The sequence below is a fragment of the Uloborus diversus genome, chromosome 6, assembly GCF_026930045.1.
Source record: "Uloborus diversus isolate 005 chromosome 6, Udiv.v.3.1, whole genome shotgun sequence".
NCBI classification, from domain to species: domain Eukaryota; kingdom Metazoa; phylum Arthropoda; class Arachnida; order Araneae; family Uloboridae; genus Uloborus; species Uloborus diversus.
Window position 1 is genome coordinate 8,605,568 of NC_072736.1, and position 26,764 is coordinate 8,632,331.

The 26,764-nt window shown below is 35.3% G+C and overlaps 1 protein-coding gene across 1 annotated transcript in view; it reads left to right on the top strand.

The window, feature by feature from the left end:
- Positions 1 to 1,491: 1,491 nt before the first annotated feature.
- LOC129224884 (venom peptide isomerase heavy chain-like) overlaps positions 1,492 to 26,764 on the top strand; it is a 55,297-nt gene continuing 30,024 nt past the window's right edge. Inside the window, exons 1-3 of the mRNA XM_054859429.1 lie at positions 1,492 to 1,549; positions 18,352 to 18,404; positions 22,533 to 22,645. Of these exons, the coding sequence (XP_054715404.1) occupies positions 1,545 to 1,549; positions 18,352 to 18,404; positions 22,533 to 22,645 (171 nt within the window). The 5' untranslated portion in view covers positions 1,492 to 1,544. The remainder of the gene's footprint in view (positions 1,550 to 18,351; positions 18,405 to 22,532; positions 22,646 to 26,764) is intronic.

Consider the following 26,764-nt stretch of genomic DNA (forward strand, 5'->3'; position numbering starts at 1 on the left):
ATCCCCTCCAAAAAAAAAAAAAAAAAATTAAACATTTAGAAATATACATTTTTTTCTTCATTTCTAATGGGGCTATGTTAGGTGCCTTAGCCTTTTGCAGGCCTCGTGACATTCGGTCTTTCATGTGCCACCATTAAGGCGCGGATGTCAATGGCACAGATAATTTTGACGCCCAATTTTCACCAGCTGGACGCAGCTGGGCTCACTTCGATGTGAAACTGCATTTGGGATTTAATTTAAATGCTACTATATTAAATTCAATCTCCATGTATAAAACTAATTAGTTCTAATATTTAAATGGCGCATGAAAACTTTCCGCGTTGCATCCAATACACCGAGACATACACCATTTAAACATATTAATGCTAATCTCAATCACATATATCTCGAAAATGGGAAAGTTGTAAAAATTAGACCCACTCTGTCGGATTCAGCGCATTCGATATAAGAATCAAGTTTCAATTTTCTTTCTGGAAAAAAAAAAAATAAGTAAAACAAGTTCAACCATCCCTTCCTAAAGATGCAATCTCCAATATTTTATTAAAAAGAAAACGAGATGATGTGTGCATCACATGACTTCTTTTTACTCCAATTTAATGTCATGTCCCCATTACTGGCAATTTTAATGTGATTCAATAGTTTACTCTCTAAATATCACCAACAGTGGCCAAATTAAAACAGATTTTACAAAAAAAAAAAAAAAAAAAACAGCCAAATTTGTCGCCAAGTTGGTGACAAAACTTGGCGACTAAAAGACTGGCAATATATCGCCAAGTGTCCGCCAAATTATAACACCACTTGAGTTTACATCGAAATTTACAATGATTCCCCCAAAAAAGGGGCAAAAGACCCCTTTAGAAACACTCGAATGCAACCAAAAAGGAAGGTGGACAACTAGACCCCACTAGGAGTCTACGTACCAAATTTTAACTTTCTAGGACTTACCGTTCTTGAGTTATGCGACATACATACGCATATCCGCACATACATACATACGTACACACAGACGTCACGAGAAAATTCGTTGTAATTAATTCGGGAATCGTCATTACGGATATTTCGCGTGTCTATACGTTCTTAGGCACTTATCCACGTGTGGTCGAGTCGAAAAAAAAACTCAATATTCATTCGGCGGTGATTAAAATGGAAATCAAAGTCGATTTTTGAGTGAAAATTTTTCGCGAATACAATACTTGCTTTTTTGTAAAAGGAAGTAAAAAGAAAAACATATTTATGTAAAGATTTTATCACAATTTCCTTTCACAAATATTTTTGAAAATTATTATTATTATTTTTAAATTTTGAACTGTAATGGTTGTGGTTACTTCGCGCTTGTTTGTTTTTGGATTGAAATCGATTCTGAACATTTGCAGCTGCTATTTTCTGTAACAGCTGTTTTAGAATCGGATTTCGCTCTAAAAAATGTGTTTGATTGTATCGCTGATGATAAGATATTGTCAGAAATCTTTTACGACTGATTCAGAACAAAATCACTTCTCAAGCACGCAGGCCATACAGGAGCACAACAACTCAACTTTGAAATTATGCAGTACGTAAAACTTCGAATTTTATTTTATGCTTTACTACCGGCACCCGCACCGCTTTGCCCGTAGAAGAAAATTAAAAAAACATTTCCTTCGCCTGTATATTTACACATAATGGATGATGAATTTCTCTCCTTGCTATGTTTATTTGCTCGCTCATGTTACGGTAGTTTGCTCGTCCACGTTATGATAATTTGCTCGTCTATGTTATGATAATTTGCTCGTCCATGTTATGATAATTTGCTCGTCCACGTTATGCTAATTTGCTCGTCCATGTTATGATAATTTGCTCGTCCATGTTATGATAATTTGCTCGTCCGTGTTATGATAAATTGCTCGGTAAAATGCTTTTAAAATTGGAATAGAACAAGAACAAAATCGAATTTTCGAAAAATCACTTCGAGGTGCTCACCCCTATGTTACGAACTAATTCTGTGCCAAATTTCATGAAAATCGGACGAACGGTCTAGGTGCTATGCGCGTAACAGACATCCAGAGATACAGACTTTCAGCTTTATTACTAGTAAAGTTACTGCTATTGGAAATTTCTATTACAGTCAATAAGCAGAGCATTACACAAAACAGCATTGCATTGAAATGTTATTCTTCATTCTTAGCAGTAAATTTATACCTTCAATTAAAAGTGGATAAATTATATCTTAGTCCTCTATGTAGATGATAACTCAATTATTTTTTCATGAAATATCTTCTACTTGGAAGTTAAAAGTAACTTTTTTTGAATGAATGAAAGAATTAGTGAATGATGAATAAATAATTGAATCAACAAATGAATGAATGTGTTTATGAATTTATATGAGAATGAATAAATCAACGAATATGTATCATAATAAATGAATTATTCAATGATAAATTAATTGCGTGAATGAATTAGTGAATGATGAATGAATAATTGAATCAAATGGTTAATAAGCTCTTTGACATTTTAGAGGGCAAGTACCATCTTGCGTCGAACGAATATTTTCAAAATGGATTTAACAAAACTTCCAACGGTTCAAAAGAGCTTGAAAATATATTGGCTGAGAACGGTGTTGCACAGGTTGGGAAAATATCAATTGGTGAAGGAGATGTGATCCAACGATGGAAACTCGATGGTTAATCCATAGCAACCGGTAGCCATGAATGGAACACGTGCTAAAATATTTTTTTTGAGCAATCACGATTGCTTATTGTTCTCACTTGACTGTTTTTGGCGTTCCTTTGATTTTTCCCACCGCCCGCCACCCTCCGCACCATCACGGTCGACGGGCTCCTCACGATGCTGCACCTCTAGCGAAAGCCGTCTCCAGGTTGCATCCACGTCCTACACACACGCGCATACATACAGAACTACACACACACACGCACACACAAACACATACACACACATACACCTACACACATACACAAACACATACACACACGCATACATACAGACACCCACACATACACACACAAAAACATACACACACATACACAAAACTACCCACACATTCATGCCTGCACACAGACACAAACACATATGCCTACACACATACACATACCCCCCCCCCCCCACAGACACAAACACATGCCTACACACACATATACATAACCCGTACACACACACACATACCCCCCACACACAAACACACACGCCTACATACACACACTCGTGATTGCGAAAAACATAATTTGAATTCAAGATGTCAAAATTCAAATTAATTTTTTTTTATATTTTTTTTTTTAGTTTTCATTCTTTATTGTGTATATTTATCATGAAAGTGAATATTATTATTAAAAGAGAAATAAACTGAAAGTGTTCCTACAATTAACATGAAATTTTTCAGCCTGAAGGAACCTCTTAGTGTCTGGTCAGATAATTTTGACGGTAAAGTTTCTGCAATTTATAAAGGGTGTCCCAAAATTAACGCAAGATTTGATTTTGTTGCCATTTGTGCAAAATAGTGTTGGCATCTCTGAAAAAAAAAAAAAAAAAACAATTGATAGCTGAGAGGTTAGGGTTTAAAAAAATGGAGCGTTATACGATGCAATAACGCGCTTTCATTATTGAAATAACATTTCAAAAATAATGAAAGTTGAGGCTGGTCAAGCAGTTACTGTTATTGGCGCTCGGTATCGCAACACGGTAATGCACGGGTGGTTGTGGGCTTGTTGACATAGACCTTTGAATTCAAATAACCCCATAAGAAGAAATTTAATAATGTTAAATCACACGATCTAGGGTCATGCCAATTCTGATCACCGAAATGAGAGAGTACGCGACTAGGAAATGCCTTATGCAGTAATTGAAATGTTTCACTCTCTCTCTCTAGCTGTATGGTACAATAACACCCCATTTTTACTAACCCTAAACTCTCAACTGTCAAATTGTTCTTTTTTCATGGCTGCCAACAATTTATGGAAAAAATGGTGGCAAATTCAAATCTTGCGTTAATTTTGGGACACCCTTTTGTCCCTGAGGGCTATCCCTGAGATCGCTTGCCAAAAAATTGTTATTTTTGTTGACTCTCAAGCTGCAATACAGCCAATCACAGACTATAACCTTTTCCCAACAGAGACTGAGTTTGAATGCAAACTCATTATTAGTTCACTTCTTGAGACCAGTAAAGACGTTGTGCTCCAATGGATACCAAGCCACTGCGGCATCCATGGCAACGAGCAAGCTGACTTGTTGGCTAAAGAGGCTTCAACATTAAATCCACCTTGCCTCCCTATCCCGCTTCGTAACGCCAAGCGACATCTTGGGAGCAATATCAGACTCAAAAGAATTTCATCTCTCCGTGGCATTGCTAGCGGAAAATCTTGGGCGTGTCTTCTTGAAGACCAAACAAGACTGCAACTTTCCCTTCTCCCTAGAGTTGAAGGGGCTACATCTTTTCGTCTCATTACTGGTCACGACTACTTACAAGCCCATCTTTTTAAAATCGGACTGGGGAGCATCTTTTTGATTGCCGCGTTCTTCTCGACGTGCTGAAGGATGTCGACTTCAGAGAGCTCCCCCCCGCTCTGCTACTGCATCTTTGTTGTATTGGACTGCAAGGCGCTTTATGTCCGAGAGGACGTTGGTGGGCGTAATTAAAAAAAAAAAATTTAACATGAAATTTGAGTTGGATTTCCTTTCTAAAAAAATCGAAAACTGTTACGTGGTTCATTGACGGTAACCTTCCCCTAAAACAAACTAAAACACAATATTAAAAAATTAATTATACTTAAACAATTAGTATTTGAGCCACTTGTAAAAGGAATAATAAATAAATAAGTATATACTTTTAATTAAACAAGGTTTTAAGCAACCTAAACAGTCACACAAGGTGTGTGACATGCCACGGAGGTGAGAATTCACATGTTGTGAACCAAAAATATACTACAATAAAAATTATTATTACAAAAATGCTGAAAGGTTTAAATAGATATATTTTTGATAAAATTAAAAAGCATTGTTAAATGAATTGTTCCTTAAAGTTTTTTCTGTAAAAGGCGTGTGACAGAAAAGTTACACTTTTTGAAGAATGACCCATAAATTAATTGCGTGAATGAATTAGTGAATGATGAACAAATAATTGAATCAACAAATGAATGAATGTGTAAATGAATTTATATGAGAATGAATAAATCAAAGAATATGTATTATATAATAAATGAATGAACGAAAGAAAGAATTGCACTCCTTCACTTTTCCCATCATGCTCCTGATAGTTTATACTGTGCATTTAAAATCTTGACGTGCCCAGTATTCAAAAAATAAATACTGCTTTGAATATGAGTAGATTTCAATTAAAATTTTAAATGGTAATAGCAAGAACTTTCTCATTTCATGATAACAAAAAATATTTTTGAACTAGCTGGCTGCGTCACCCGGCTTTGCACGGTCCACCTCGAAAATAAGTTATGTCAAGTGACGCGAGTTCAACACTCAGGCTTGAACCAAAAAAAAAGTCAGTGAAATTTTGCGGCAGATTGCGGAAAACCCCCAAAAAGTAAACATTTTAAATCTCCTGATTACAGGTAAAGCCTCAAAACAAAAACAAGAATTTTACCTGTTCATATTCGAGAAAAAGAAATGGCAACAGATCTTTCATCTCAATGATTTTCTTCACCGCTATACATTTTAATAAAAGCGTTGTTGCGGAAAGTTGAGATGAAGCACTGAATAATAATTTAAATGGAGGAAAGCCTTCGAAAAATAGGGATTTTATGTCGAAATCCAAGCTTCATAATTAATAGTTTTTAATTGATATCTCCGCTAATTATTATCGGAGGAATATGTTAAATAGCCAAACATGAAGACGGGAAGATTACGAATCCATCGATACCTGGTTCGATGGTCAGTTCACTGTCGTTCGGGAGAAGAAGCTTGAACATACATAGATACATAGATACGCTCAGTTTTTAATTATATAAGAGATTATCCCAAAATATTACAATCCCTTCAACATTTTTAAAAAATAGATTATTATGAATCATCTATATCAGTGGGGGCCAAACTTTTTCCACCCGTGGGCTACACCTAATATTAAGAAGAACCTCGCGTCCGGAATAGATATAAAATTCAAATAGATTTGTTTTCTTCCCTAGCTAACAAGGGGAAACTCGGAAGGAAAACTAAAAACCAAGAATTGTTGTTTTCATTACCACATGTCTATTTTGTCAAAACGAAGTTTCCATCAGTCTTCATAGAAACCAACTTCTTGCCACTTGGCTCCACATTTGCAGGGGCGCCCACCTAAGGGGGGGAGGGGGATCATGGCGCAGGACTGCGCCATCGAAATTTTGAGGAGGGGTTGAGGGGTACTTTTTACTTTTTTTTTGGGGGGGGGTTCTTTGCGATATTTATGGGGGATGCGCCCTTGCTATTAGGGGGGATGGGCACCCTTGAAATTTGAAGCAATCATTCTTAATCCCGAATGAAGATGATAATTTGTTTTGAAAGTTTCCAAAAAATAGTTCTCCATTTGTAACACTGAACAAAACAACGAGCCGCACGGGTCAGCTTTATGGGCCGCGGGCCGTAGATTGGGCATCACTGATCTATTGTTTAACAACATTGGTAAAATATTGCCGGATAGGTGACGTTGCAAAGTGAGTAAAATAAAGCTCACTATTTTGCATTGTAAAAGGTTTTTCTTGAAACCCCGAAACACGTGTGTGCAGTAATCTGTATATTTGTGCTAAAAACGTTGCTTATTTCCCGTTACTTCTTGGTCTTCTTCTTCTTCTTCTTCAAGGATTAGGCATATAGCCTGCTCCGGCTTCTTGGTCGCCCCACCGTTTCCTGGGCCTACCACGGTCTCGTTTGCCCCTTGGGGTGTAATAAAAGGCAGCTCTTGGAAGTCTCCCTCGTGACATACGTCGAACATGGTTTTTCCAATCGTTGCGATATTCCGTGATTTTTTCATTTAGGCTGAATATCTGTAGTTCCCTTCGAATGGATTCGTTCCTTATTTTGTCTAGGATAGTGCAGTTCTTCAGTGATCGCAAATACTTCATCTCTGCTCCTTGAATTCTACTAGTTTCTTGACTGTTCAAAGTCCATGTTTCAGAGCCGTATACGCCATAACCTTATAGAACTTCAGTTGTGTGTCCTTTCTCGTTTTTCCCTTTAGGATTCTTGTAAGGGTTCCGCATGTAGAGAAACCTAAGTTCTATGCTCCTTCCCGCCTATTATTCCAATAGAGGGCGCTGCAAGCGCTTATTGAATTAAGTAAGTAGATTATGGAAAAATTTAGTGGCAACACTGAGAGAGTGGAAGAGATGGAATAGAATTCGAAACACGAACGCAAGCTTCGTGGAAGCGAGTAATTCGCTGTTTAGAATAAATGATTTGGTTTTAACCATCAGTGTAAATATGTACATAGTCTTCAATAAAGATGTTAAGCTTTCTTCGAGTAGTAATAATCTGAATCTACCACTGAACCACCGGATTGACAAAGAATTGCACTTTTTTCCCACATGGTGCATCGGCATCGGAAAGATGAACTAGTGAACTTTTAGTAAGTGAATCTCATTTGGATAGCATTTTTATGCGAAGACTGCAAAAGGTAGGAACTTTTGAATCATTTACATTGTTGAAAATCATTGAAAATGGAACCAAAATCATTTATACAAAAAAGAACTGTTCTTCGCTCTTCTACTACGGTTATAGTAAAAAATGTTGATAAATACATAGAAGAAGAGCAAAATGAAGAACTAGAAAATTGTTTAGAACTGTTAAATAGCAAGGAGATAGAACTTGATAACTTAGATGAAAAAATACAAATTTTGATAGAAGACGAGAAGAAACTAGATTCTGATATAGAAACTTCTATGAATTATAAAGATAAAATAACTTTGACGAAATGTCGGATAAATCGTTATTTTAAGAAATTAGAGCTCCGAAATGAAAATAAAATGTCCGTTAATAACGTATCAAATAATTCCTCTCTTATCGATGAAATTCGAAACCAAACACAAAGTAACGTACGGTTACCAAAAACTTCCATTCAAAAATTCAACGGTGATTACGGTGATTGGATAAATTTTTGGAATTCTTTCGAGGTAACTATTCACAAGAACACGACACTTTCAAAAGTCGAAAAATTCAACTATTTGAAAAGTTATTTGAGCGGAAATGCTGCTAGTGCTATAGAAGGTTTTTCGATTTCGGAAACAAACTATGATTCTGCGATAGACATTCTCAAAAATAGATTTGGTCAAAATGACTTGATAATTAACACGCACATTTCCAATCTCTTGAGTTTGACCCCGGTACAAAGCTCAAATGAAGTTACGAAATTAAGAAAATTGTATGATAAAATTAACGTACAAATAAGAAGCCTTTTTTCACTCAATGTCCAACCCGAGAGCTACGCGAATATGTTAATTCCTGTTTTGATGAAAGTAATTCCTGCTGATATCGCTCTAGAATTTCACCGCAATAGAGAGAATTCAGCCAATACAGATTTGAATGCATTTCTAAACTTTCTCCGTTCGGAGATAGAATCTCGGGAAAAAATCGCTAGTATAAAACTTCCGCCTTCGAATAGCAGTGAACAGATTAAAACAAGTACTTTGAATAATAAGCAGTTCAGAAAGATCTCTTCCAGATCACAGCACTTTACAGAAAACAGATGTAATTCAACACATGAGCTAATTGCTAAAACGTCAATAAATCTTGACAAGTGTCTATTTTGCTCAGAAGATCACGAGTCGGAAAAATGCGTAAATCTCAACGTGGATGAAAAAAGGAATGTATTGCGGGGGGATGGCAGGTGTTACTTATGCCTTAGAAAAAATCACAGAATATCTGCTTGCCACTTTAAGGCAACTAGGCGTTGCAAAATTTGCAAAGGAACTCATTCCGAGGCGATTTGTTATAAATCTCATTCAAAGTTAAAATATAATGACACCGACAAAAAAGAAGCAAGTTCACTTTCGAGAAATAATGATAATCAATTTGAAAAAAATAAGGAAATCATTTCTGCCGTATCACATTCTAAATCCAATTCGATGCTTTTGCAAACTTGCTCGGTAAAAATCAAAACAAAACAAGGCATAAGCTATCCGCGTCTTCTTTTGGACAATGGAAGCATGAAGTCTTTCATTACACAAGAATTAGCTAATAAATTAGATCTTGAAGTAATTAGAAAAGAAAAATTATCGGTTTACACTTTTGGAATTACTGCGCCAATTCAAAAGACTTACGACGTCATTAGATTAGTACTTGAACAATGAAGTTCCTCTAATTCTAGAATAGAAGTTGAATTATTGGTAACAGATCACATATCAGGGTCGGACATTCCTCCACCAAAGTCAAAAGAAATTAGACAAAATAAACTGCTACGGAATTTGATATTAGCGGATTCTCTTGACAGTCAACAATCTGTTGGCATTTTGATCGGAGCAGATTATTACTACAATATAGTAACGAGTCACATTAAACGTTTGAACAAAAATCTTGTCGCTGTAGAAACTATTTTTGGCTGGAGCCTACAAGGACGAGAAGGAGAAGATAACTTTACTTTATCATTTAATGTGATAGTAGAGGAAGATTTAATCTCGAAACAAATAGAAAAATTTTGGGATTTGGAAAATTCCGGACTCATATGCGAAAATCAAAATTATAATTCAACCGAAAATGAAATCCTCAAACAGTTCGAATCTGATGTAGTATACGAAAATTGTCGGTATAAAGTTAAATTACTATGGAAAAGTGACACATCAAGATTGGATGATAATAGAGAAATCGCGGAACAAAGGTTCAACCGACTTAGAAATCGATTCAAAAAAAATCCGCAACTATTTTCTGAATACCAAAACATAATACAAGATTACTTGAAACATAATATAATTGATCCCGTCACAGACGAAACGGATAGAGAAAATATCGTGTTTTATTTGCCTCATAGGGAAGTAATACGTGAAGATAGAACCACAAGCAAATTACGAATTGTTTTTGATGCGTCATCACATGACTCAAACTCCGCATCTTTAAATGACTGTCTCCACGTTGGCCCAAATTTGTATCCGGAGATATTCGAAATTCTGTTAAGATTTAGATATTATCCAGTAGCATTTACTGCAGATATAAAGCAAGCGTTCTTACAGATTCTCTTAGATAAAGAAGATCGAGACGTAACCAGATTTTTCTTCACTGACTCCCCCACCAATGACAATATCCCGCCTCTTGTTTATCGTTTTTCAACAATTCTTTTCGGATTAAATAGTTCGCCATTTTTACTATCAGCAACTCTCAAACATCACTTTAAAAAGTATAAACAACTGTACCCTGAAACAGTTAGTATTTTAGAAAATAATGTTTATGTAGATGATGTAATTTTAAGTCGAGACACAGTCAGAGAAGCCTTGACTACTTCTTTGGAGACAATCCAGATATTCAAGGAAGCGAGCATGCAACTGCACAAATGGCATACTAATTCGAGAGAATTACATGAACTTTGGGAAAAAGAAGGCATAATTTCAAATGCAAATTTTCAAATTTCTGATGTTGAAAACACCACCTTAAAAGTTCTGGGCATGGCGTGGGATAATTCGAGGGATTTACTGTATTTTGATATTCGAAGCCTATTGTCATTTTTATCGAAACCAATTGAGACAAAAAGGTTTATTCTACAAGTGTTAGGACGAATTTTTGACCCAATAGGAATTTTGGGACCCTTCATTGTAAGAATCAAACTCTTAACTCAGAAGATTTGGGCATCACATATAGATTGGGACGAGCCACTTCCTGAAGATTTGATCTCCCTATGGAGAAAATGGTGCGAAGAGTTGCATCAAATAAGTGAATTCAAAATCCCTTGACATTATTTTTTTGAAAGTTTGTGCTCAGACATTAGAAATCTCGAACTACATTGCTTCTCAGACGCTAGCACTGTGGCATATGGTACAGTTGCGTACTTACGTTTCAAGACGAATGGTAAAGAAATTCGAACGACGTTCATTGCCTCCAAAAATAGGGTAGCGCCATTGAAAATACTCACCTTACCCAGATTGGAACTAATGGGGGCATTACTATCTGCCAAATTGGGAAATAATATAGTTAGAATTTTAAATTTGGATATCCCTTGTTATTTTTGGACCGATTCAAGCATAACGTATTTTTGGATCAAGAAACAGCCCGATGCATTTAAAGTATTTGTTAAGAATCGTGTTCAGGATATTCAGAAGTTGACGTCACCAAATAATTGGGGACATTGCAGAAGTTGTGATAATCCAGCGGACTTGGTCAGCCGAGGAGCAAAGATCTCAAAGTTGATTAATGAACCCCTTTGGACACAAGGTCCACCTTAGTTGAGACTTTCGCCTGACCATTGGCCAAAATTGACCCATGAGAAAATAGTAGAAGAATCTCAGCTAGAATATAGAAAAAAATTCCTGGAGACACATGAACTTGAATGTATAGTCGAAAATAGAGAAGACCCATTTGATTTATCCAAATATAGTGACTTAGAAAAGTTATTGAGGGTTACAGCATGGACAATGCGCTTTATCGCGAAATTGAGAAAATCTAGTAACATACAAGGAGCTCTAATTACAGAAGAGCTACAAGAAGCAGAAAATTTATTGATACGATGTGAACAAAAGAGACACTTTGGAGAAGAATTTAAATCTTTAAGTGAGGGTAATTCGGTTGAAAAGAATTCCCCGTTGTACAATTTCGTCCCCTACATCGATGAAAAGCAAATCATGAGATTAGGAGGAAGATTAGAGTTCTCAGAGTTTTCTTTGGATAATAAACATCCAGTCATCTTGCCTACAAACTCCCCGCTAGCAAGACTGATAGTACTTAAAGAGCATGAAAAAAATCATGCACGGAGGCACATCTGCTACTCTAGCCAAAATTAGATCTCGCTTTTGGATCCCGAAGGGGCGCCAGCTAATTAAAAAGATCATCAAAAAATGCTTGATTTGCCAGAAGTATTTGGCCAAACCAGCAGATCAAATGACAGCACCCTTACCGAAAGATAGAATCCAAGAGTCACCACCATTTTCCATTTGCGGAATTGATTTTGTGGGACCTGCATATGTAAAGAACTCCAAAGATATGCAAAAGTCATATATTGTTTTGTTCACCTGCACAGTAACTCGTGCAGTACATCTTGAACTTGTGTCAAACATGTCGACACAAGCCTTTTTACTGGCATTTAGAAGATTCTTAAGTAGAAGAGGTAATTGCAAAATCATTTATTCCGATAATGCTAAAACGTTTAAGAAAGCTGAAGAAGAAATGGGAAAGTTTTCTAAAATATTGGAAGATGATACATTCAAAAATTTCATAGCTAAAGAAAGAACACAATGGAAATACATCATCGAAAGAGCCGCATGGTGGGGAGGATTCTACGAACGCCTTGTTAGATCCGTTAAGGAATGCTTGCGAAAAGTGATAGGAAAAGCCCTTCTGACGTTCGAGGAAATGACAACGCTTTTAACAGAAGTGGAAACAGTTTTGAACTCGCGCCCACTATCTTACACCTACAACGAGATAGATGAACCTGAAGCATTAACTCCCTTACATTTTTTAAATTATGCAAAAAATGATCACAGCTATCCAGTTCACTTCTCTGATCTCATCGCCAAAACTTCTCCTGACCAATTGAGAAGAAGAAAGGAGTATCAGACAAAACTGTTAAAGAACATTTGGCTGAAATGGAAAACCCAATATCTTCTAGATTTAAGAACTGGACATCGCTTGGATTGCAGTAAAGAAGGAAAATCTCTCAAGATAGGGGACGTGGTACTTCTCGAAGGAAGTAACAAAAATAAGTTCTTGTGGCCTTTAGGTATTATTACAGAACTCTTTAAAGGACGTGATGGACTTGTTCGTGCCTGCACAGTTAAGACAAAGGACGGACAATATAGGAGGCCGATACAGCTAGTGTATCCTTTGGAAATGATCAATGGACCGTGAAAAAAAAAAACTTTTGGAACTTTCATTTTATACTTTTCTCATATATTAGTTAAACGATTTGATAGTTTAGAACTTTAATTTCTTTATTTTTGATTTTTGAATTTATCTAATTATGTTTCATTTTGATATTCATTACTTATTGAAAAGCATAATAATTTGAATATGATATTATTTGTTTCTCTAAATACTTTTTTATATTGCTATATTCATTTTTGTTGTGTAAAATTGTTATTGTTGTATTTCAATATATTTTGATTACAATGAAAATGTAAACTCGAGGAGTTTAGGTGGGGAGTGTGTAGAGAAACCTAAGTTCTATGCTCCTTCCCGCCTATTATTCCAATAGAGGGCGCTGCAAGCGCTTATTGAATTAAGTAAGTAGATTATGGAAAAATTTAGTGGCAACACTGAGAGAGTGGAAGAGATGGAATAGAATTCGAAACACGAACGCAAGCTTCGTGGAAGCGAGTAATTCGCTGTTTAGAATAAATGATTTGGTTTTAACTATCAGTGTAAATATGTACATAGTCTTCAATAAAGATGTTAAGTTTTCTTCGAGTCGTAATAATCTGAATCTACCACTGAACCACCGGATTGACAAAGAATTGCACTTTTTTCCCACACCGCATAAGTGTTGAAACCTATGTAGTTTGTTTTGGACATCATTGTCGTGGTCAAAGGAGATTTCACATCCTAAGTAGTTGAAGTGCTTCACCTGTTCAATAATTCTGTTCTCAATAACAATTTTACTTCTAATTGGCTCTTTACCCCTAAATGCCATTGTTTTAGTTTTCGGGATTGAGATCTTCATATTATATTCTTGGCATATCTTGTGGAGTATGTAGGTGGATCTTTGAAGATCGTCTTCATTTGATTGGATATTAATCTGGTCGTCAGCAAAGAGTAATGTATTAACGTAGGTTGACATCTTGGTACTTCTTGGTACAAAGGTATTTATTAATTTGACATTTTGATCCCCAGCGCTTCTCTTTCACAACCTTCCTTTTATCGTATTACTTTTGGATTGATGCAGGGGTGTTCACCTAGGGGGGGGGGATCATGGCACAGACTGCGCCATTGAAACTTTTAGGGGGCGTGTTTTGAGGGGTGTTTATCTCTTTTTAGGGGGGGCTCTTGCATTTGGGGGGTCTTCGCGATATTTAGGACTTACAGCCTTGCTTTTAGGGGGGGGGGTGGATATCCCGGATTGATGTACGTTTCCGCAAAGCATGAATATGTTTTGTTAGAAGTTATATATGATCCATGAGGTTAGGTTGCGTAACACTTGCAATGATTCCATGATTTATAATTGGGATTTTTATAATTGCGTAATGGGGTTTTCCGCAATTGCCTACTGCGCAGATGCTAGAGAGCGCCTGAGGTCATAAGATATTTGGCAGTCGCCTAGAGAAGACAAGAAATCCTGACCGAATAGCGGAATAACATTTTATGGAACATTTCTTGACCGCTATTCGGCGGAAAGGGCAAATTGGCTGCCTTTCTTGTAAAAATATGTCATGTAGAACAATGAAATAGTTTGTATGTTGTGAATTTGGTGAATCTATTGATCTGATTTTTGATTAATGACAACTATGAAAAGAAAAAGTGGGAATTCCACTATATGTTTTAACCGCACAATACTGATTTGTGTAGTGTAATAATCTACTGGATTGTCTTTATTTTATGACTAGTGGTACCCGCACGGCTTTGCCCGTAATAGAAAAATTAAAAGGTCTTTTGGTTCGCCTGTATATTTTCAAATAATATATGGTGAATTTTCACGCCAATTGGCTTGTACCCATGTTACGGTTCCACGTTGTGATAATTTCGTATCTCGCCAATTGGCTTGTGCCCATGTTACGGTTCTACGTTATGATAATTTCGTAATTTACTCGTCCATCTAATGATAGTTTTGTTATTAAAATTGGAATAGAAAAAGAACAAAATCGAATTTTCAAGAAATCGCTTCGAGGTGCACACCCCCATGCTACAAACTAACTTTGTGTCAAATTTCATGAAAATCGGCCGAACGGTCTAGGCGCTATGCGCGTCACAGAGATCCAGACATCCAGACAGCCTCCGGACAGAGAGACTTTCAGCTTTATTATTAGTAAAGATTTATTGAACTATTTAAGCTTGTAAAGAAATGAACTCAATTTGGCAATCCGAATTTTCCGCAATCCAAATTGGTCTCATACACTGGTGACGGGTAAGGTTTTCATCAGTGGTGCCTAACCTACGGCCTGAAGCTGATCCAGCCGGCCCGTGTTTAGATTCAATGTCACGATCGAAAACTGTTCTGAAAACTTCCAGCATGTAGGGTGTAACCGCACCAGTAACAGACATGCTTGAGACATCGTTCTCTGGTTAACTCAATTTTCTGAGCCTTTTAATATATTTAGACTTTAAAAACTATTTTTCTCTCATGCAACTACATCTCATCTAACGTTTGGATGCTTCTGGATCCTCTGAATTAGTTAACTTCTTCTTACTAGTTAGTTCTTTTGAAAAAAAGGTCCGACCCCCCAGTAACAGACACCGATAAATCTGATGATATCTAGTAACAGATAGGATGAGGAAAGGTTGAGTAATGGACAGAACTCCTTTTTTCTCTTCAAAATGTGCAAAAGTTCTTTGTTTTTGGATCTAAAACCTTATTAAATTCAAATGAACATGAAACACCGGCAGACCTCGTGGCGACTGTTCATAACATTCCGCCACTGCCTTGTAAATACCAACTGGCTCACAAAATTCACTCTGATAACACTAGATGGTTGCACCGTATTCATGGGTCGCAGCAACATCAGTTTTACCAGCCAAAAATTCTTAGTATTTGAATTCACACTTACGACTGTCTGTTACTGGACCCTTTGTCTGTTACTGGTGCCGTTACCAGGGTTGCCCCCCCCCCCAAGTTCAATGGCACAAATTGCTCCCCCCCCTGAAATTTTTCTCAATCCTCTTTTCCTTTTTTATTTTTTATCTTTTTTTTAATTTTTTTTAAAAATATTTTTATTTATTTATTTTTTAAAAATATTATTTATTTATTTTTTAAAAATATTTTTATTTATTTATTTTTTAAAAATATTTTATTTATTCATTTTTAAAAATATTTTTTATTTATTTATTTGTTTTAATTATTATTTTATTATAAAAGTTCTGCGCTACTCCGATGACATACACACACACATAAGCTAAATAAATAAATGAAATAAAATGTAAACAAAATAAAATAAAATAAATAATTTTAAATAAATAAAAATAAATAAATTCAAAAAAATTAAAAAATCCCCCCAAAAATTTTGATGGCGCAACTTGCGTCATAATCCCCCTCCCCCCTGTGGGCACTCCTGGTCGTTACCCTAGTAATTGAAACAACAGTTTGTAATTTTCCTTCCTTTTCTGTTTTTCCTTATGCTATCTATGGAAAAAATTCGGACAGGCCCGTGAGATTGATCTTAACATGAAGTGAGGCCTAAATGAGTCATTGTTTACGGGTCTTTAAAGAAGAATAAGTTACTTCTCCGACTAATAGATGGCAGCACCATAACAAACTACGGGAAATCAAAATTTAAGGTATCGGAAACATCGGAAATAAATACAATCGACGGCAAACGCACAAGTAAAAATTAAATTGCATACACATCCCACACAGCACACTCGTCTATAAAACGACTATTTCTCGTCGAAACTCATCTAAAACTCATCTATACTCATCTACATCTAAAGGTGATATCTATTCTACGACTAATAAACGTCATTTCTAGATGTTCTATTAAACGTCTATAATTGGACGTCTATTAGTTATCCTTTACAGACGTAAATTAGATCATCCACAAGGGTCGTCTACTAAACGTCGAATAGAAGTGTCCAGTATAGAATCAACACAAACAGTGATGGGTGAAAGCGGATTGCGGTGGTGCTAAATGCTGCAAAAAGTGAATTAAAAATAGTTCATTAGTTCATGTAACAACGGTTAAAGGGCTAGAACTTTATTTTTAAAAAATATTAATGACAATGATGATATTTATAATTTATTGACATAATTGGCAACACTTGTTGCTATGTTATTAGTGTTGAAGCACGTGCTTCAACATACGTTGAGCAGCACCGCCGCATTTTACTTCTGATATTTTAGCGTCTGTTTTATAGCGCCTTATTGATTTCGGTAAGCTTATTCATCTTGTTGATGATTTCTGTTTCAAAATGATATATGGAAATAAGACCGTTGGATAAAAAAATAAGCTTACACACATGAAAAATTGAAAATAAGGTTTTAAGTTTAATAGTGTAATTGCAATAAGTACTAAAAAATTGAACTTGCAGATTAGACAAAAATGTATGAATGTTAAAAGGTTAAGGAAAATGTAATGTGTCGTATAAACATTACAATTAAGAGTCCAGAATTGAAAAAAGGTGTGCTGCGTTAATAAGCGCACCTAGAAGACGTTTTTTAGATCTTCTATAACTGTTCTTGGTAACGTTATCTAGCGGTATGGATATCGTATATTATTGATCTAATTCCACCATTTTTCATCCATTGTAGTCGTCTTTTCGACGTGTACAAGACGACTTTCGACTGTTCTGACGGGACATTTCGACGAGTTACAGACGGTTTTTAGATCAGTTATAGTCGAGTGTTTAGACCAGATTCGACGACTTTTCAACGTCTATTCCACCAGTTTATGTTGTGTGGGATGTTTAGAGGCAACAAGAAACCCTTTTTTTTTAGTTAGAAAGTTGTGGTATTTTGGCTTCAAATTAAATTCTTTTCATTCCAAACTTTCATACATAGAAAAAAGTTCGCTCTTTGTTCTCTGTTGATTTCAGTTTTAGTAACAAATTTCATATTTGCTAACTATTGCTAATATTTGCTGACTCGTATCCAACTTCATTTACTTTATTGAAAGAATTGATTATTGAAGTGCGATAATAAAAGGTCAAATCAACTTTATCTCGCTAATACAAAATGAAATTGTTTGAACGAAATTCAAGACTACGAAACGTTTTGAACTTCCAAACGCTAGTTGAAGCAGGGGGGCCCACCTAGGGGGGGGGGGGTCATGACACAGACTGCGTCATTGAAATTTTTAAGGGGGATGGGGTTTTTTAAGGGGTATTTATCTCAGTTTTATGGGGGCTCTTGCTTTTTTTTGGGGGGGGGGGGTTCGCGATATTTAGGGGCGCCGCCCTTGTTCTTACGAGGGGGGGGGGGCACCCCTGGTTGATAGTCACATTTGAACTTCAAGGTGAAAGCTTTTTCGTTTTGAAAAATAATTCCCTTTCAATCTCGAAACGCGAGTACACAATAGATTTTCTGTGCTGTTTTTGAATAAAATGTAAGCGTTTATTTTATGTTTTCATTGCTTTATAGAAAATTCAAGATTTTCCTCTTCTTTTTAGAAAAAACTGCGCTCTTTTCTTCCTGTACTATGTCAGCGTCGGAGTTGCGCTAGGTAAGAGTTATGCAAGTTATATTGTTTGTGTCTTTTTTCTTGTAAGAGCCGTTTCTGTTATTATAATCAGTTTACTTACATAACAACAACATAGGTACATTTTACATTTAAAAAATAAAATAACTTTTATTTTTCATTCAACAAAAATAGTTTTACTGTTTAATATGCTTTGATTTTTAAATCATGCTTTAAATTTATTTTTATAACTCGTGTGTGGTACCTACACGGCTTTGCTCGTAGTAGAAAATTAAAAGGTCTTTTGGTTTGCCTGTATATTTACAAATAGTGTATGGTGAATTTCTCTCCAATTGGCTTACACCATGTTACGGTCCCACGTTATGATAACTTGGAATGTTCTTAAAATTGGAATAGAAAAAGAACAAAACCGAATTTTCGAAAATTCGCTTCGTGGTGCACACCCCCACGCTACAAACTAATTTTGTGCCAACTTTCATGAAAATCGGCCGAGCGGTCTAGGCGCTATGTATGCGCGTCACAGATATCCAGACATCCAAACATCCAGACAGAGAGACTTTCAGCTTTATTATTAGTAATATAATAATAATAAAGAAAAAAAGATTGATGCTTGAAGCAATGTTAATTTCAACTATTAATTTTACTCCTTTTTACACGCGTATATATATACAATGTTGCAAGACATCACATAAGTCAATACTTTATTTCTGCTACTCTAATTCAGCATAGTGATGTAATCTGGCCAGTAATTTAGGGGAGAGGTCAGGTCAGGAAGGGGCAATAGCCACTCTGGCTGTTTTAAAACGTATTGTTTACATATATGTGAGCGTGGATCTGTTGTTTTTCTAAATAATATGCATTGAGTTTGTAACCTTTATACCTTACTTCCCCAAGGTAAAGTTTTAAATGACAGGGCTGGCTTATAATTTTCATAAACGAAAAAACTCTTGGATTTATGACAAAAACTAGCTACTAAATTAAAAGTGTCTACAAATCATGGAAAAAAATCTAGTTAACATATTGTAATTTTTTTAAGAACAATGAAAAAATTGGTTTTCAGAGCATTTGAATTAATTTTTAAATATTATTATTAAACAAGAAGTTCCGTCTAGAACTAAACGAGCCTACTTTCCCGTATACCCATACTACTTTTTAGTACCTGATCAATATTCTTAAAAATTACTAAAATCAAAAATTGTTTCAAACATAATTTTTTAATATTTTAACTGATTTCTAGGAATAAAATATACCTCACTCATGTAAAAAATTGGATGCGTAAACAAAATAAATAAATAAATAAACGAACAAATAAAATAGTAGCACCTTTTAAACAAAGCAGCTAATACACTTTTTTCCACTTAAATAAAAAAAAAATCTTTAACCGCTTTCAAAACGAAAAAATAATAATTAAAATTAATAAGCTCATTAAAATAAATACATCATATCAAAAAAAAAAGTGTTTCTTTTTCTCCTTGTTGCCAAAATAATTATTTATTTAGTGAGCAGAGTTACAATAACGAGGTCGTGACGAAAAATTCAAAAAACCTTGGCGCCCCAGCTTTTTTAAAAGTTGCATTAAAATGGTAAAATCCCCCGCCAAATCAATTAAGGTAAAAATATTATCGAACTCGACGTTAAAATTTAAGATAATCCGCTAAATAAATTAAACAAAAAACGTTCAAATAACCTAAAAAAGTTCTATTAAAATGTACATTACTTAGCGGATGCCAAATCCGTTTTTTTTATCTCCAGTCTTTCCAAGCGACCACTCTAGCGCATTGTTGAATTATTTTAAATTTTTATGAAACGTTTAATGGTCATCTGTGATTTTGAGGATTAATGACGCCAATTGGAATTGTGTGGGACTAATGTCCTTATTCTAATGGTGACAATGGGGAACATTGTTCTTATTTTAAAGGATGTTTTTTTTTTATCCCTTTAGAAATTTTCTGGTGAAGATTTTCGGAACTATTCCCGACAGAAGTTTTCGAGGGAGATCATTGTTAATTGAAATTACATCGAATTACATTGTCAAACCATTTGAAATGGCTGATGTCATTATTCTAATAGGAATTTAAGGGAATCTCTTTCATTCCCTCATGTCAAGTTTTATGTACTATTGTCCTCATTTAAAGGGGAATTTTCAAAAACTGCTGTGCTTATTTTGATTTTAACGGGGTTTTTACTCCGATCTTTTAGATGCTTTGAACGGGACCGTTAACGTTATTTATTAGAAACTGTTGACTTCCTATTGATGGTTATTTTAAAGATTTGATGTTCTCATTCTAAGGGACATTTTTGGATTTAAATTCAAATTAGAATTTGTAGTGACTGCTGACTCTATTTTGGAACTGTTGCCATTGCCATTTTAGGCGTATTTCTCCCTATTTATTCAGGACTAGTGGTGGCTTTGCCCGTAGTTGAAAAGTAAAAGGTCATTCGGTTCGCCTGTATATTTACAAATAATGGATGACGAATTTCTCGCCAATTGGCTATGTTCATTCGCTCTCCCATTTCACGTTATAATAATTTCGTAATTTACTGTTCCATCTTATGATAATTTTGCTCCGGAAATTGTTCTTAAAATTGAAATAGAAAAAGAACAAAATCGAATTTTTGAAAAATCGCTTCGAGGTGCACACCCCCATGCTACAAACTAACTTTGTGCCAAATTTCATGAAAATCGGCCGAACGGTCTAGGCGCTATGTGCGTCACAGAGATCCAGACATCCTACAGACAGAGAGACTTTGAGCTTTATTATTAGAAAAGAAGGACATGAGTCGCTTGATCTCCGTTCCTTTCTCTGGCAAAAAATTCTGCAACAGTTTACATAGCCGGCATAGTGCCGGGCACTATCTCACGGGGATCGGGATTTAAGCGAAATATTGACTTCATTTGAAAACTGTTAACCTTTTTCGAATGGGAGTTTTTAAGAACTGCCCATGCTAACCTCTTTTCTACTCTAATAAATTTTCTTGAATTATATTAAGAAGTTTTTTTTTTTTTTTTTTTTTTGTAACTATTTAACTTCTACCTATGTTGGCCCATTAACCTGAATCGATTGACTAAATCTAAGGTCAACGCGAGCGAAGTCACGGATAAAAAGCTAGTGAAATTAATAAAATGGAATTAAAATAAAATAAAATTAAATTAAAATAAAATAAAATAAAATAAATGTAGTTTAAACTAAAAATAAAGCAACAAACAAATTTAAAAAAAAATAAATTTAAACATTTAAAAACTCCCCCCCCCCCCAAAAAAAAAATATTGATGGCACAACTTGCGCTGTAATCCGCCTCCCCCGCCCCTGTGAGAACCCCTGGCTCTGGGATTGTTATCTATATCTATAAAAATGAATGTTTGTCTGTATGTCATCCATGAACTCAAAAACTACCCGGCAGATTTGGCTGAAACTTTCACCGTTTGTTATTTTTGGTACTGGGAATGTTTATAGACCAGTTCGAAAAAAATCCGATCGATAGTTCCTTTTTTATTTTAATTTAAGTCACAATCCATTGGATAAATACGAATAAAATTATCGGCTGCAGAAATTAATTCGCGTGAAAGATCTCATTGATAAGAAGTTAGCTGTTGCCATTTTTCTTGAGTTTGAACAAATAAATTCTTTCTTTATTGTTTTATGGCTTTTCATGCAACGGGGGGATTTAAAACTTTTTCCATTTGATATTTTTAGCGATTGATTGATCTTGCAAACTGCGTGAGTACAAAATTTGAGTATAGTCACGGCTTCACTTGATACCTGGACCGATTATTGTGAAAATTGCCGTATATATGTATTTTTCCACGGAGAAGGTGCATAATATGCTCATTGAAGCCACTCGCCACCAGGTGGCACTGCAGAGTAGCAACTTCTGCCCCGTTCAACCGATTGTCATAAAAATCAGTATAATGATGTTTTTTTTTTTTTTTTTTGGCGTAGCAACGCGCGTCGGGTACAGCTAGTGCAACAATAAAAGAAAAAGCCTACTTGTTGGTGACTGAGAATCAATTTTGCGCACTCTCTACTAGAAATCAGCTCCAAACTTTAAACGCGATAACAAACAAACAAACAGGCATCCCAGAACTTGTCTTTCGCGTAACATGAAACATGTTGCTTCAACAGAGAATAATTGATTACTATTTATTTACAGCAAGTGTAACGAACACTATTACACTGGCTGGATGTGGAAGAAGCAGACACTTTACAACTGGTGATAAAATTGTTGGAGGGCGAGACGCCAGACATGGTCAATATCCATGGATGGTAAGCATTTCCTTTGGAATTTCAATTGCAGTTTATAGAAAAAGTCTAGTCATCACACGGCTCCAGAAATTTGGTATACTATTTTAGTACATACAGTCGGACCTCTATATATTGAAGTAGCAAATTACCGGAAAAAATCGATATATAGAAATTTCGATATATGGAAACTATCGTATTTTATCATAAAAATCTCCTGAAACATTAAAATTAAAGCTAATTTTTGTGTCTGAAACCCTATTTCTAATTTAAACGAGCATCGGATTAAATGAAAATTAATAATTAAAAAATTAAGGGAAATTACATTTTTGCGCCTTCATACGTCTTCATTTTTCGACAATTCAACTTGATCCGCAACATAAGGGGGGATTTTCGTTTTGACAATGTAATCGAGAGGAAAGTAAAAAATCATTCCACCTAACTTGAAGGATTTTTACTGAAGCTAAAAGACTACTGAAGCTAAAGAACCTAAAGGAAGATATATAGAAAAGATCTTATTTTGTCCTAAAAATTCTCTAAAACATTAAAATTAAAGCTAATTTTCATGTATGAAATCCAATTTCTAATTTATACGAGCATCAGATTAAATGAAAGTTAATAATTAAAAAAAATAACAGAAATTACATTTTTGCGCCTTCATACATCTTCATTTTTTTGGCAATTTAACTTGATCCGCAACATTAGGGGATTTTCGTTTCGACAATGTAATCGAGAGAAAAGTAAAAAATCAATCTATACTTAACTTGAAAGATTTTCATTAAAGCTAAAAGGACTAGGAATGATATTTAACATAGAAAAGGGATAACTTGAAACTGATTTTACAGTGCTACTGGTTAAAACTAAGGTTTGAAAAAAACTTGAGGGAATTTAAGAACTCCAGAACGGAACAACGACCTATCTACACATCCCTCAACCCCAGATTCCTTATGAGTTTCGTAACAACCTTTCGTGAACATAATTCTCTCCTCTAACCTTCATTTTTCATGAGACAGTTAAAATTGGAAAAAAAAATCTACGAATGTCTCGAAAAAAATTTCGATACATAGAGATTTTTTCGATATTTAGAAACAATTTTTCTATGTTATGAACATAGAAATTTGACGGGATTTCGATACATAGAAAATTTCGATATGTGGAAGTTCGATATATGGAGGTTCGACTGTATATAGTCTGCTTTGTAAAATTTCTTTAATACAATTACGGCCCGTTTACGATAAGGGCATTACTCTACTTATGACTTGTTGCGTGAGAATAGCCAAGCATAAAGGGTTACTGTTTTATCGTCAACATTTGCGATTTATACTCTTTAAATGATCAATTATGCTCGTATTGAACGAAGGTAAGTCTGACAGATTTTTTTCTGTTTCTTCAGCATTTCAGTATTCTTCAAGCGTTGCTTCCAGTCTTCAGGCACCAAGCAGGCAACGGTATTGCGAAAAATCAGGTTACTTTGTTTTTCTCCGTCATTACTTCTCAGACAATAACTCTTCTAGAGTTTTTTTTTTTTTTTTTGAATCTTGTGAAGTTTCAAAAAAAAAAAAAGTATTTTTACGAAGGTATACATATTCAAGCCTATCAAAGCAGCTAAACTAGTTTCAATAGGTTCCTTACGGTACAGTCCGACCACGAACAATTGAGCTTTTGCTCCGCTCCATTTCAGATTGACCATTTTCGTGAAGGGGCGATATGGAGAGAAATGTTGGAACGGAATTTGCAAGTGCGTCATTGGTTCTATCGACCTTGGAATTTAAGAAAATAGCCAAAGAGGTAAAACATTTTAATTTTGCGCAGTCAAGGCAGGTCTCTCATTGGGCAGGTCACATCCTACGTAAGTGGGTGGGTCTTGGTTTTACTTCTTTCAGCAGCCATTGGTCAGAGATAGCAACGCCCCCGATAATTAATGTCAATTGAAAATTGGCTCGAGTAGAGTTGCAATAAAGAATGCAAGGCTTGTCATTTTACTTTTTAGCCAACGACGCAGTTATTTTCCGCAACTTAAATCTTCCAGGTCTAAATAATCACATAAGGAAAATATATTAGGAGTATTTTTTTTTTTTCATATCGCCAAAATATTGCTAAACTCCAAAATATGGCACATGTCCTTTCTTCCTTCGCTACCTATTTTAAGGAATGGAGGTGTTATCTCAAATGATTGATAAGGGTCATTTGTTTGTGGTCGGACTATATTCTTAATGGCAACGAAAATATGGTAGCTTTTGAAATCAAAACCTTTAATTAATCTCGAGAAGTGTTGGTTCCGTCAGCACGGCATTAACCGTTTTCCTGGTGTCTTATGGTTCCGTCAGCACGGCATTAACCGTTTTCCTGGTGTCTTAGATGCACCTTCAAGTACATCAGAACCAGATTTCCCATCAGTATTCGACCTAGGGCCCCTGATTTTTAGAAGGCCGCAAATGAAAAACTTGCTACTTAAGAAAAAGAAGAAGAATCAGAATTTTCTCCTTTCTTTATTTACCTTTCTCTTCTGCTTACTTCAGGTATGGGTTGCTTTGCACCCCAACAGATGTTTTGAGCAAGTGGTTGAGCACTAGAGACGAGACGGGCTCAGCCTGAGCACGAACCCGGGCCCGAAGCGGGCTCGAGATCTAAAACCAAAAATAGATTTCGGGCTTGGACTCAAGCTAAGATATTCAATCGTCAATCTTCAAATGAATTCAAAGCAAATAAACATTATCATGCTGTGAGAAGAAAAACAAGCATTTAAATCAGTTCAATCAATGTGAAAATTCAACCAAAAAGAAAAAACAGGAAATAAATTAACGCCCATTTTTATAAAATGTTTATTTGCGATTACTATTACAATATGTCATACAGTAATGCATTTGCAGTGTAGCTTTTTGGGAAAATTTAGAAACATTTTTCATCAACGGAGAGATTTAAAAAAAAAATATTTTTAACCAACTGCAGTTGCAGTATAAGTTCCCATATTTAGTTGTTGTAAAACAACAACTGAGACTAACATTTCATTAAATCATGTCAGACTGTAGAAGGTTTTTGTTACAAGAAAGTTTTGCTGGGATCAGGTGGGCTCGGAGTTTGGTCCGAGACAATATCTCTCAGGCTCGGGTGGGCTCGGTTTAGTCTTTGGGCTGAGGCGGCTCGAGCTCTCAAAAATGAGCCTGAACTCATATCTAGTGAGCACCATCAGACTCCAGAAGTCATCACTGCTGGCTCCCCTTCAAATTTTGTGTTTATAAGGCTGTTTTATATAAGACTGTTTGTTTATAAGGTGTATTTCGTGGCCTTGGGGCCCCGTGAATCTTAATCAAGCCATGATAACCTTAAATGGTAACCTATCTATGACCATCATTCCAAAAGACAAGTTATTTTAACAAGAGAACCGTGTTGCAAAAGGTAACCAAGTCCAAAGCAAATGTTTCAGAAAAGGATATATGGGTCATTCCATAGTGACTAACGTAACATTCGCAGCTGATTTTCAAACTCTTTTTACTTACACCGGGAGTAAAAATAAATGTGTTTTGGTTTAATATGCAGATTTAAAATGTACAAGGTGACTATTTTTCATTTCTACCAAGAATTTGAAGCAAAACTAGCGCTGGCAGGTGTTTTTCACCAAAAAAGGCATCGTGACTAACGTAACATTTTTGCAACCCTGAGAAACAATGCTTATGTTACGAAGCAAATTTTTCTGAAACTTACGCAGGCATTTAAAATTGGCCGATATATTTGTAAGAGGTAAACTATCTATTTTTAAAAATGTATTACAGATTTGTTACAGATGAATCTTTTTTGGCCCTTAATGGTACTTTTACGAAAAACTATGTGTGACTAACGTAACGTGACTAACGTAACAATCGAATAACAAGCAATGAATGCATATAAAAAACCTTTTATAATTAATTTCTTGCTCTTATATTACTTTTACACATTTTAGGAACCTTCTTTGTGTTGCATTATGGTTCTTTCTTTGCTTTTTTTCTATATTAGTGTAAGAAATTGAATGGAAGGATTCAGTTCAATTAACTCAATTTGAATGTGCGAAAAAAAATAAACAAATAAAAAGAACTGCTTTTACAAACTGAATAACATCATTCTTGGGCTAATTAAATCTTAAATATCTCTCTTTTAAAAATTTAACTT